Consider the following 12,464-nt stretch of genomic DNA (forward strand, 5'->3'; position numbering starts at 1 on the left):
GGGGGGAGGGGGGTTTAGAGGGTTTAAAAATAAAAATTTGAAGTTGAAAATATTTTTAAAAAACAAAATTATTTTTTTGGGGAAGGGTTGGGGTTGGGGAGGGGGCTGGCCGTTCGTGGGTGGGTGGGGGTCAGGGATCGATCGGGTAAAAAAAATTAAAATTTTAAAATTGAATTTTCTTTTAAAAAAATTGCTGTTTTTCCCAAAAAAAAATTTAATTTAAAATTGGAGGAGAGTTTTGGAATATGTTTTCCTTAATTTTTGAAGGCAAGTTATTTTCCTTAATTTTGAGGAAAATGAGTTGATTTGGAAAACATTTTCCAAAACTTTTGTCCCAACCAAACATGAGAAAATATAAAAACATTTTTCAGAAAATGTTTTCCTTCATACCAAATACACTCTAAAATCAGAATGATGTCTCTGATGGTGATTTTTATATATTCAATAATTATTAGTTTAATTTATTTAATGAAAGCTTTAAATGGTATTTTGCTTGCCCTCTGCAATTTTGGCGCAAATACGTCTCCCACTCCTCTCTTTCTTACCTCACATTTTATCATCTTTTTCCTCTGCACGTGCCACATCTCAGAGTGGGAATCAGTTGTTGGCCTTTACTTTTGCTTGTTGAGTATGTCTAGAAAGTCCTGTTCCTTGCACCATATTTTATACAGTACAAGCATAATTGCACTAGTGATCGATAAAATACATTATAATGGTACTAACTTTCGAGTCAAGTGGGTATAGCATGTCTCTATTAGATAGACTCAAATGGTCCTGCTTGTCAAAGAAACCAAAGAAACTGGTGTTATCATGCATCGTTACGAACATGTTTTCAGGTTGATTCTTTTTCTACTAGGATCTCATTTTACATTTTACCTTTACATTTGATATCCATAATACCTTTCCTTTAAGTTCTACTGCGCAATAACTTCTGTTTCAATGCTTTAGCTTTACCAAGAACTTTTGAGTGCAAAACTTGATGCACAAGGGGCTCGAGAACAGCTTGCTTCAATGGAAACTGCAGTAGTGCTTGTTGTAAGTTCATTTCCACTCTAATAGTGCTTGATGATATATTGTGACTGACATTCTTAGGGTTCTACTTTAAGCATGTAATACAGGCATTTTCATATGCCTCCTGGGGCATTAATGGATACACTTATTTCAGGAGGACAACATGAAGTCTGAAACCGAGCTGATGAGGGAGGTTCAAGACTTGATGTCAGAATTTGAAAATTCACGAACCTTAATCGATTCATTCATTCCAGTGGTAGAGGAACTTGTCTTGTCTTTCTCTGCTATATCCAAACTAGTTCCTGTGAGTATCTCTTGTACGCCATTGCATAACACATTTCAAATTCGTAATTCTTTTCATATATTTATGGCATGCATACAGTATGTTCTTTAACAACACACAACTTTATCTCTTGTGCTTCTATATATTTAATTCTAGTACTATAGTGTATTTTCCATGTTTTTCTACAACCTGATCTGGTTTCCCACTTTCAGGATTTAAAGTCTTCAGCACTTGACAATTCCAACCAAATAAGATCCGTAATTATAAACCATGAGAAATTACAATCTTTCTTGAGGCAAAAGATCAATGTAGTTCAGGATGAAAAGGTGTGATTGATTGCCTTTTCTTTTTGTTTGTCTTTATAATTAGAACTTCTGACAACCAAGTATTATCTCACACTTCTGTTATTTGAGTTTCTGTTGAAATTACCTTTTAATGCATGCTAATCAAAATGTAGATTCTACTGGACAATCAGTCTTTTGATCTGCATAATCAGATTGAAGAACTGAGAAGAGCTATTGAAGATTCTGGAAATGCATTTACAGTAAGTTGTTTCACTTTCTCCTATATTAATCCTTTTCTATTTCTCTGCTCTTGCTGATCATGTTCTTTTCCAGGAAATGTCTGAAAAGTATGAAGCAGAAAAATCTGAACACCTTTCTCAAATTCAAAGTCTTCAAAAGGAACTGTCATGCTTATCTTCTAGTTCTTTAGGCAGAGAGAAGGAAAACATTAGAAAAGATTTGGAGAAAACAAAAGCAAAGTTGAGAGACACAGAATCCAAACTTAGGAATGCCATCCAGGAGAAGACAAAACTTGAGGTTTCATTCGAATTTGTTTTGAAGGTTGATTTTCTTGTGCCGTCTAAGGCATTTCTATCTTTTCTGACGGTATCACGTTGTTAGGGTGAAAGAGCTTGTGCTGAGAGGGAAATTAAACGCTTAAATGGCCAGAGGGCTATTCTTGAGCGTGACATCAATAAACGAGACTCAAACATTGGAAGAAGGCGTGATTCAGTCGTTGATAGGAGCTCTAATGTGCTTGACTCCAAAAGATCCAAGAATTCCTCTGTTTGTGTCGAACATGTTGTGCAGGTAGGTATGATGTGCTCAAACTAGTGTAAATAAGTTCAAGAAGTGTGTCTCTATGTTACTTAAATGTATATCGGAACAGTGAAAAACACTTTCCACATTATCTGTTGGTCAAGTTTTGAAACTAGTCTCACACATGTAGATTGAGCATAACTTTATGGCACTGAAGGAAGTTAAACATCCACAACACAAACTTAGGCCATGACTGGAGTGGTTCAAGACCCTTCTATAAAATCCTTTGGAACCCCCTTACACAACCTATGTGGGACATTTAATAACTTAACACACTCCTGCACACATAACCCTGTTTTGGTGGTTCACACATGAACTTTATGGGTGTGAGATAGGCTTACTGATTGTTTATTCTATACCTCGTGAAGAATCTGAGTATTTTGTCCAAAACCTTGAGGCAATGGTGCAGTGGCCCTAGACCTTATATACAACTTTCATAGCCCTTAGCCCCTTACTCAGTCCATGCGGGAAAATCAGTAACTCCTTTACGGCAAAACAAGAGGGCAGACCAAAATTTGGTGTCCTTGTACTGTAGTTTTCTTCAGTAAACCATTAGTTTTAGAATATTACCTCTTCGTTAATAGAACTCTTGACAAGTAAAATAGGACAAGCACAAAAATTAACAAAAGGCTGTCCAAGTCGGGGCTTGGAGTATGACATTTGTCCTTTCACTTCAATTTCATGTTTGGGCTTTTGGGTTCTGTTAATCTCAATGTAAATCCTCTTATTGTCCCCAAGGATTGTTTCTAGCTTATATGCGACGTAATGAAAATTTCAAATAAAAGGAGCAGATCGTCATATGATAAAAGTACTTTACCATGTTCTTCTCCCAATCATCCTATGATGACAATCTCAGGATAATGTCAAACATTTTTAAGTGTTCAAATTTTATCACCAAATTAAGCATCACTAAACTCGGTATAAGCAGGCTATATTTACGGCACCCTTTAAGAAAATAAAAACCTTATTGGCATGCATCATGAAGTCTAATCTCAGAGGATGTTCATTTCATTCTTAGGATAGTGCTCATCTAAGTTAGGTCTAGGAGTCACTATAACGTTTATTTGTTAGTACTATTTTAAACATTATTTTGGCATTTAATGCCCTTATGCCATTCTGTCATTATATGTACTTTCTTCATCAATCTTATAAATAGTATCTCATATCCTGATGATATAAAAAGTAGATTAGTAATTGATTGCCTGCATTCCACTCAAGTGGGAAAGTTAATTATCTTTGTTGCTTAGTCTTAAGCTACTTTCCTTTTTCTGGTGTGAAGGAGGAGTATCGGAAATTGGAAGTGCTGGCTTTTGAGATGGAGACAACAATTGCTTCTTTGGAAGAGGAATTAACAATTTCTCATGCAGAAAATGAAGAAGCCAATTCTAGAGCAGAAAATTTGGCATGTGAATTGCAAGCTTTATCTGACGAGTTGAATATGTCAAATACAGAACTAAGTATGCTAAAGGAAGAGGTGTCATGCCTTGTAAGTTTATATTTGTTAATTGTTCCACTGCAGTCCCCTCTTTCTCATATATTTTGATTATCATATTCGTCTGTTGAGCATGAATCTTTTTGACTATTATAAGTTAATGTTTTCTACTATTGTGTCCTCTAAAAAATAAAAGATTAACTTGTTTCTGTTTTCTGATTATTATTTGTTTCTATGGCATTCCAGAGATTATGTTCGGAAGAATCTGAATCACGATGTCAGAGATTGGAAACTTCTGTCAACATTTTGGTAGAAGAAAAGGAAGATTTAGCTTTGGTAATAACTGAAGGTTCTTTGGAAACATGTATTCTGAGGCTCCATTCAACTGTTTCCATAGCATCATTTATGAGTGCCTTCTTTTCTTTGCAGCAACTCACTGATGCCCTTTTGGAAATGGAGGAGGAAAAGGCCATATGGCTTGCAAGGGAAAAAGCTACAGTTGAAGCAATCAATGAGAAAGCAAAATCTTATAGTGCTGAAATTGCGAATGTATCACGGAAAATGACAGAGGTTACCTTCAGATTTACACATGATGTAGTTGAACAATTTAAGCATATTCTAGTAGCACTGCAGTGGCTCTTTCTGATATTGAGGATCTCTTCAAAGACTCAGTGCTTGCATACTGTTCTCTGTGGTGTTCTATAGGAAACATAATATTGTGGAAATTGTATTTCCGAGACACCTAGTTAATTCAAAGCTTGTTCACTTTTAATCTTCCCTTTTTAAACAGATTAAGAGAATTGTTTGTGAAGTCTGGTACCGTAGAGCTTCCTTACTAGAAAAACGTAAATTAAAGAAATCAAAGACATCCATTGGACTGATGAACTTAGCAAAATATGTTGCATATCTGTATACATGTCAATTGTCCATGATTTACTTATTGAATCTTGATTTATCATCCTGACTTTAAACTATAGGTGACAAATGAACTTGAGAGTTGTAGAACACAGTGCAAACTCCTTGAGGAGAGTTTGGTCATCTCAGAAAATAATGCATCGGTGGACAAAAGATTCAGGTTTGACTATCCTTTGCTCCCCTATCACTCTGACGTGTTTCGAATCCGTTGGTTCAAATTGGTTGTCAATAGAATAGTGAAGTAGCTAGTGACTAATCTTTTCAAATGTATTCTGTTGTCTTTTTAAAATGTATTTTGATGCAGAAAAGAGCACAACATGTACTACACTTGCGCTTTCTAAATATCTAACTTAGCTTCAAAATGAGTATAATATATTTAGCTCTAGTAAATTGGATAAGCAAAAAGTGACTAGTAAACTGGGACAATGGGGTGTGTCAGTATTTCTATAATGGCGATGTTCGGGCTAGCTTGGGCACCTAGACTATTGCACAGTGGACCTGCTCCTCCCACCAGTACTGATGCAAAGAAATCATTGCTTCTGCTGGGATTTGAACCTGGTCTCCTCGGGGTTTCATCCACTACACTGAATGCTAGTCCACACCCTTGTGTGCTAGGACGACAGAGTTTATAATAGTTTGTTCTATTTCCTAAAATTTACTTGAGGTGCCTAGGTGATAAAGTGATAAACTTTGATTCTACAGCTGCTACTACCCTCATCAAAAGTTGGGTGTATTCAAGGTGCCTTGAGTATTGTATTCCTTTGAACCTTTAAATTGATCTGCCTGATGATATACAGTTATTGCCTTTTTCATTATTTTACAGTGAAGAGAAATTACTGGAGATTGATCAACTTAGGCTTAGCCTGAGAGATGCCGAGGAACAATGTAGAAGATCTCAAGAGGTAATTTGTTTGTACTTTTTCAAGCATTTAGAATTTATCTAGTGCAGCATTAGTGATTCAGCCTAGAAAAGTATTCTGGGGGTAGGCTAAGCAGGATATACTTCAGTTGAATAACTATGCTCCGTATAACTCTTATCATACATAACTTAGGTAATCGAAATACAATAAGCAACATATGATGATAGATCAGTGAAATTAAAAGCGCCTAAGCGCAAAAGCAAGGCGCAAATACATTTTTGCCGCTTCGCATGACCTAAGGCGAGATTCATGTCAGTGGGCCCTTCTATTTTTTTAAATTTTTTTTTATAACAACATTAGTTTAAAAAAAGGGGTCCTTTTTAATTATTGTAAAGAGTCTGTTCCCTAGACTGCAATTAAGGTAGTAGAGTCTCTAAAAGACAAAAAAAAAGAAGAAGATGAAGAAATATTAGAAGACAAGAGGAATTGAAGGATTGAAGCACAAATAAAAAACAATCAGACTTCTTCCGCCGGCAAAACAAGTAGCAAGCAAACACATGTATCTTCTTTCTCTTCTTTCTTCTTACTTTTTACTGATTTCATAAATTGTTGATGTTGAACATTCAATATTTCATACTCCTTTTTATCTTTGTAGAAAATTTAAAAATAAATGGGAATATGACTGATGGTGTCTTAACTTCAATAATGATCAGTGAAAATTTAACACGTGTAAGAGGATAATAACAAAGATAATTTTCTTAGAAGCCATATAGGCTTAGTGGTGGACACCATATATATGTAGTTGTATTTCATTATTTGCTGAGTTATAATTGCATGCAACGTTCTTACTGATTCCTCCTCTTCTAATAATCTTCTTTTTTTTTGTCTTTTATAGACTCTATGACTTCATTAATTGCAGTCTAGGGATCTGGGACAAACTCTTTATAATAATTTAGAAGGACCCCTTTCTTTAAACTGATATTTTTTTTAAAAATTTTTAGAAGGGCCCACTGACATGAGCCTCGCCTTAGGTCATGCAAAGTGTATTTGCGCCTCTTTTTTGTGCTTAGGTGCGCTTTTAATTTCACTGGCTGCAGTCAGGACTTTATGTGAAGGTCCATGGATCACATGTGGAGACTTCAATACCAATAGAATTATGGGAGAAAGAAGAGGATGTAACATAATCTCATATATCATGTCTGACTTCTCAAGGTGGATAGAGGAGATGGAGCTACATGATTCTCATTTAAATGGTGGAAAGTTCTCCTGGTTTAGAGGCATTAATCATCCGAGTACAACTAGACTAGACAGATTCTTGTAGTCTATGGAATGGGAAGAAAAATTCAAAAAGATCAGGCAAACGCTACTACCTAGAGTGCTATCTGACCACTGTCCTATCTTGTTAGAAAGTGGTAAAAGTCAAACTTTAAGTTTGACAATTAGTGGCTAAAGGTGAAGGGTTTCACCAACTTGATTCAAAGCTGGTGGAATGAATTTCTAGTGGAAGGCTGTCCTGATTATCGACTGAATATTAAACTAAGAATGCTAAAGTAGAAACTCAAGGAGTGGTACAAATCAAACTTTGGGGAGCTTACTAGTAAGAAAAATAGCTTGTTGGAGGAATTGACAAAAAATGATTTGATACAAGAAACCAGGGAATTGACCGAAGATAAGTGATGATAAGAGCCAGCATAGTAGTGAAGTTCGAAGAGTTGGCAAAAAATGAAGAATTGAAAGGGCGACAAAAATCAAGGGTATTATGGTTGAAACAAGGAGATAATAACACAAGGTTCTTTCAGAGAATGGCAACAACACACAGGAAGAACTATTGGTAAGTTGATAGAAAGAGGAGAGGTTGTAGAAGACCATGTAGAGATCAGGAACACCATGATTAATTTCTACAAAAAGCTTTACACTGAATCTGAGGAGTGGAGACACAATTTTGATCTTGTGTCCAACTATTTCTCAGGAAGAAAAGGATTGGATGCAAAGACCATTTACTGAATCAGAGGTCTTACAATGCATAAAACTTTGTGATGGAGATAAAGCTCCAGGTCCAGATGGCGACACAATGAAATTCTTTAAATCTTGTTGGGGAATTGTAAAAGAGGATTTGATGCTCACAATTCAAAATTTCTATCAAAATGAAATTTTTGAGAGATCTTTCAATGCCACTTCCCTAGCACTGATTCCTAAAAAAACCTAGAGCAGAGGAATTGAAAGATTTCAGGCCAATTAGCATGATAGGAGGAGTCTACAGATCATTTCCAAACTCGTTACTGGGAAGTTGAGGAGGTTGAAGACGGTAATGGGGAAGCTGGTTGATGTACACCAAATGGCCTTTCTGAAAGGAAGACAAATTATGCATGCTGCACTAATTGCCAGGGAGTTGGTAGACTCCAGAGTTTAGCAAAAAACTCGTGGAATTTTATGCAAGTTAGACAGAAGGCCTATGATTATGTCAATTGGTCTTTTCTGCCGAAGATTTTAAAGGACATGGAATTTGGGACGAAATGGCTCAATTGGATAAAGTTCTGATATCCACTGTTAAAGTCTCCCTGAACATAAATGGAAACTCTGAAGGTTTTTTCCAATCACAAAGAGGTTTGAGACAAGGTGACCCTTCTCACCTTTTCTTTTCTTGCTAGCCATGGAAGGCCTCAATCACATGATCAGAAAAGCAAAATGGTTTAAAGGTTTTAAGGCTCAGACTCAGGGAAATATGGACAATGAGGTGGGGATTAACATCTACTATATGCAGATGACACTTTAGCTTTCTGTGAGGCCGAGGTGATACAAATTAGACACATCCGATCAATCCTCACCATCTTTGAAGGTATATCTGGTCTGCATGTGAATTGGCAAAAAACTTTTTTCTCTATCGGATAATATGGAGTTGCTAGCTAGAAATCTTGGCTGCCAAATAGCAACCCTACCCACAAGGAATCTGGGCATGCCTTTAGGAGCACAAAATAAGGAGATAGCAGTGTGGAGTGAAGTTTTGGCGAGACGTAACAAGAAGCTTGCTAGTTGGAAGAGTCAATACCTCTCCTTGGGAGGTAGATTGACTCTAGTTAAATCAGTTCTTGATGCCTTGCCTTCATATATGATGAGTCTATTTCCTATTCCAAAGAACATTGTGGAAAAGATCAATCAACTCAGAAGGTCTTTCCTATGGAATGGAAATAAAGAGCACAAAAGTTACCATCTAGTTAAGTGGGATACTCTTACTCTTAGCAGAAAGCAAGGGGGGCTGGGGATAAAAAACCTCAATCTTCAGAACAATTGTCTCCTTCAAAAATGGTCGTGGAGATTCTGCTTTGGAGATACGTCGCTCTGGAAAAGAGTCATCACAGAGAAGTATGGACTACAAAGCCATTGGATTACTGAGGAGGCTCTTGAAACTTTTTGGTGCAGTGTGTGGAAGACTATTAGAAGATTATGGCCTCGGTTCAAAGGCAACATCTTACTAAAGGTAGGAAATGGTAGGAAATTTATTTTTGGAATGAACATTGGATTGGGGATGAAAGCCTGAAATCACTCTTTCCTGACCTGTTTATGCTCAGCATCCAAGATAAGGCCACAATCTCACAGCTATGGAGCCCTCAGGGTTGGAATCTCAGATTCAGGAGAGCTTTCAATTATTGGGAAATTGAGAGGGTCATTGATCTGTTTCAGGTCCTCAATGCCTTCCCTGGCACCTCCACTAAACCAGACAAGCTTATTTGAAGATGGCAAAGCAAACGTGTGTTTACAGTAAAGTCATGTTTCTGGAGATACAATATTGGCCAAAACACCAGATCAGAAACTGGCCATGGAAGTTAATATGGAAGATAAAAATACCCTTGAAGATCTCATGTTTTGCTTGGTTAGTGAGCAAAAGGGCCTGCTTAACACATGAAGTGCTTCAAATGGAAGGCAGACAAATATGCTCAAGATGATTTATGTGTGATCAAGATGCAGAAGTTAATAGTCACTTTTTCCTTCATTGCAAAGTAGATACAAGCTTGTGGAACATGTTTCTTGGTCTTCTTGGTGTTTCCTGGGTAGTTCCGGAGTCCACTAAGGATTTGCTCTACTGGTGGAAGGAGATAGGAAGAAGGGGGTCTAATGAAGATTGGTGGGAGTTAATCCCAGCCTGCATTTGGTGGTCCCTTTGGAAAGAAAAGAAGGGAAGATGCTTGTGGATAAGAGAAACAACACCCAGAAAATTAGAATGAATTGTCTTAGTCTTTTGTACTTTTGGTGTAAACAAGATATGGTGTGGGATATAGAACTTCTGCTGACTTTATAGGTAACTTGTAATCTCCCATAGGGTAGTTTGATATGCTCCAATGAGATTGTAAGTGACCTATGCTCATTATTTGTTTGATGATGAGCCTTTTGTGAATATACAGGTACCTTTATCGCAAAATAAAGAAATACAAAGAACCTCACGTTCAAACTTTATTTTGGATACTGGTAACTTCATCCTCATTTTCAAACTTAACACTCACAAACACTGAACTAGACAAAAATGGGAAATGCCTTCCACATCTGCCAGTGAGACCTCACTAAAGTACGTTCACATCAATGTCAATCCTATACTATGTAATATGAACCTAATAGAAAACTTCAATCGTTGATAGTAAGTCCATGTGAATGTAGACGTACTCAACAAATATTGTCACTGGAACTGTAATCATGAATTAATAAGCTTATTTACAAGATCCGACATGCTGTTGCGTTGCCGTCAGTTTCTACACCTCCAGCAGCTGCGCATGACAAACTAAATCAGTCTGGTCCAATAGTATTTGAATTTCGGACCTCTGTTGTAGTTCACACCAGTTCAGTTGATATCCTTTTCTTGTTCATGTTTCCGGCATCATTACATGTTACTGCCATTCTGCATTACTTGTCTTTTTCCAATGAAATGTTAAATCAGATGCTCACACAGGAGAAAAAGGATCTGTGCAAGGAAGTAGAAAGACTTAAGATGGAATTAAGCATGCTTAACAAGGAAAGAGTTGATCTATTAGCCCGTAGTAGAGAATCAGAGACGGAGCTAATTCAGAGAGATGACTTTCAGGTTTGCCACTTGAATGCCATGAACTGCTTATTGATGAATCTTCTCTCGGAACAAGTAAAAGAGATGTGTAATTCTCATTTGTCTGAAACAGATTATTACAAATGTGTTTTGTTACTTAGACTTTCTCTACTATGCTCGAAGATAACACTATATTTTGGTTATCAGCTTTCAAATTCAAATCATGAAGTCGAGCAGCTCAGTGAGAAGCTTTCAGCTTTGGAGGCTAAAATGCATCATGTAAGTAATCATACACATGGTCGATCACACACTATACTTGATTATGATGAGATAACAGGTTACCTTTTTGTGGCTATATTTGTATGCGTTCTTGCATTTGCATTATTTCTGCACAGATGAGTAGATCATCTGCTGAACATGTTTGCATGTGTAATTACTTGTGTATGCATAATTACGACACAACATATTTTCGTGATAAGTTGCAGGTATAACTTCTAAAAGAGTAATCTAGTCAAGTGGTTCATTTCAAGCTTACTATTTTCAAAAGAGAATGTATGTGATTGTCTGATATGTCTGAACAGGGTGAAGTCAACCATAACAGTGTTAAAGCTAAGTTGAGAATGAGACTTCGAGGGGCACAAGCAAAATTGGATGCATTTCGAGTAAGGTATCAAGAGGCGATGGATGAGATAGACTATATGAACAAGAAATTCGAGGCAGCTTCATCAAAGCTGAAAAATCAGTTAGCTTCAAGTGGTCTTGAAATCCTCAGCCTCAAGAAGCAGCTAGCTTCTGGAAGGGGTTCTTGATTGGTTAATATATCCCTGCATATGTATAAAGTACAAATCTGTTGGATGATATGAATATGAATATCTTAACTAACCATTAAAATATATAGCAGAACTTGACAAGTCGGTATTCACCATTAAACCTGCCTGTAATGCTTCAATACACTCGAAGGCATAAAGTTCATCTACTGGTATATCGGATAGGAAAAGCAAACTACAAATGTGAAAAACTAGTAACAACCTAATCTTCTAGTGATAATGTTTGTTTCCGGTTTAGGTCAGCATGACTTTAAAACACATCATTAGTGTGTAAGTCATGCTGATTTACTCAGATTCAGCATTGAGGTTAGCCCAGCCTTCAGAATTTGCCTAAATCCAGATAAATTTTGGCCTACGGTGACAAAACTGACACAAGAGTAACGCTGATACTATTTTTAACGGGTCAAAGTGGACATCACTAAGTGACTGGGCTAATATAGTCATATTTACAAAAACATTCAAAGATTAATAAATGGAAAAATGAGGGGGAAAATTGTATTCTTGCTTCGGGACTTTTAAATGCTAAAAAAATGATTTGGTTCAATACTTCAATAGAACTATGAATTTCTTTTGCTAAATAATGATGAATATTTTACAAAATTTGGAGTGTGTTTGGTACGAAGGAAAACATTTTTCAATTTTCTCATGTTTTGTTGGGATAAAAGTTTTTGAAATATTTTCTAAATCAACTCATTTTCCTCAAAATTAAGGAATGACTTCCCTTAAAAAATTAAGGAATTTCTTTTTCAAAACTCCTTCAATTTCAAATTACATTTTTTTTTGGGAAAAACATCAATTTTAAAAAAATATTTTTAATTTCATAAATTTTATTTTTTCACTCGATCCATGATCCCCCCACCGGCCAGCCCCTCCCAACCCCAACACCTCCCCAAAAATTAATTTTGCTTTTTAAAAATATTTTCAACTTCAAATTTTTATTTTTAAACTCCTAACCCCCACCCCCCAACCCCAACCACCCAAAAAAATTAATTTTATTTTGTAAAATA

At 36.4% G+C, this 12,464-nt stretch overlaps 1 protein-coding gene across 2 annotated transcripts in view; it reads left to right on the forward strand.

The window, feature by feature from the left end:
- Window positions 1–11,651, forward strand: part of LOC107018441 (kinesin-like protein KIN-7O) — a 34,170-nt gene extending 22,519 nt beyond the window's left edge. Inside the window, exons 19-32 of one of the 2 annotated variants that reach the window (XM_027916649.1) lie at window positions 949–1,035; window positions 1,166–1,315; window positions 1,507–1,620; window positions 1,752–1,838; window positions 1,912–2,115; window positions 2,200–2,388; window positions 3,677–3,883; window positions 4,076–4,165; window positions 4,259–4,399; window positions 4,807–4,904; window positions 5,568–5,646; window positions 10,529–10,672; window positions 10,838–10,909; window positions 11,212–11,651. In XM_027916649.1, coding sequence (XP_027772450.1) covers window positions 949–1,035; window positions 1,166–1,315; window positions 1,507–1,620; window positions 1,752–1,838; window positions 1,912–2,115; window positions 2,200–2,388; window positions 3,677–3,883; window positions 4,076–4,165; window positions 4,259–4,399; window positions 4,807–4,904; window positions 5,568–5,646; window positions 10,529–10,672; window positions 10,838–10,909; window positions 11,212–11,439 — 1,890 coding nt within the window. In that variant the 3' untranslated portion in view covers window positions 11,440–11,651. The remainder of the gene's footprint in view (window positions 1–948; window positions 1,036–1,165; window positions 1,316–1,506; window positions 1,621–1,751; window positions 1,839–1,911; window positions 2,116–2,199; window positions 2,389–3,676; window positions 3,884–4,075; window positions 4,166–4,258; window positions 4,400–4,806; window positions 4,905–5,567; window positions 5,647–10,528; window positions 10,673–10,837; window positions 10,910–11,211) is intronic. The other variant, XM_015218924.2, reaches the window with a different exon arrangement.
- The last annotated feature ends 813 nt before the right edge of the window (window positions 11,652–12,464 follow it).

Source organism: Solanum pennellii, chromosome 4, assembly GCF_001406875.1.
Source record: "Solanum pennellii chromosome 4, SPENNV200".
NCBI lineage: Eukaryota > Viridiplantae > Streptophyta > Magnoliopsida > Solanales > Solanaceae > Solanum > Solanum pennellii.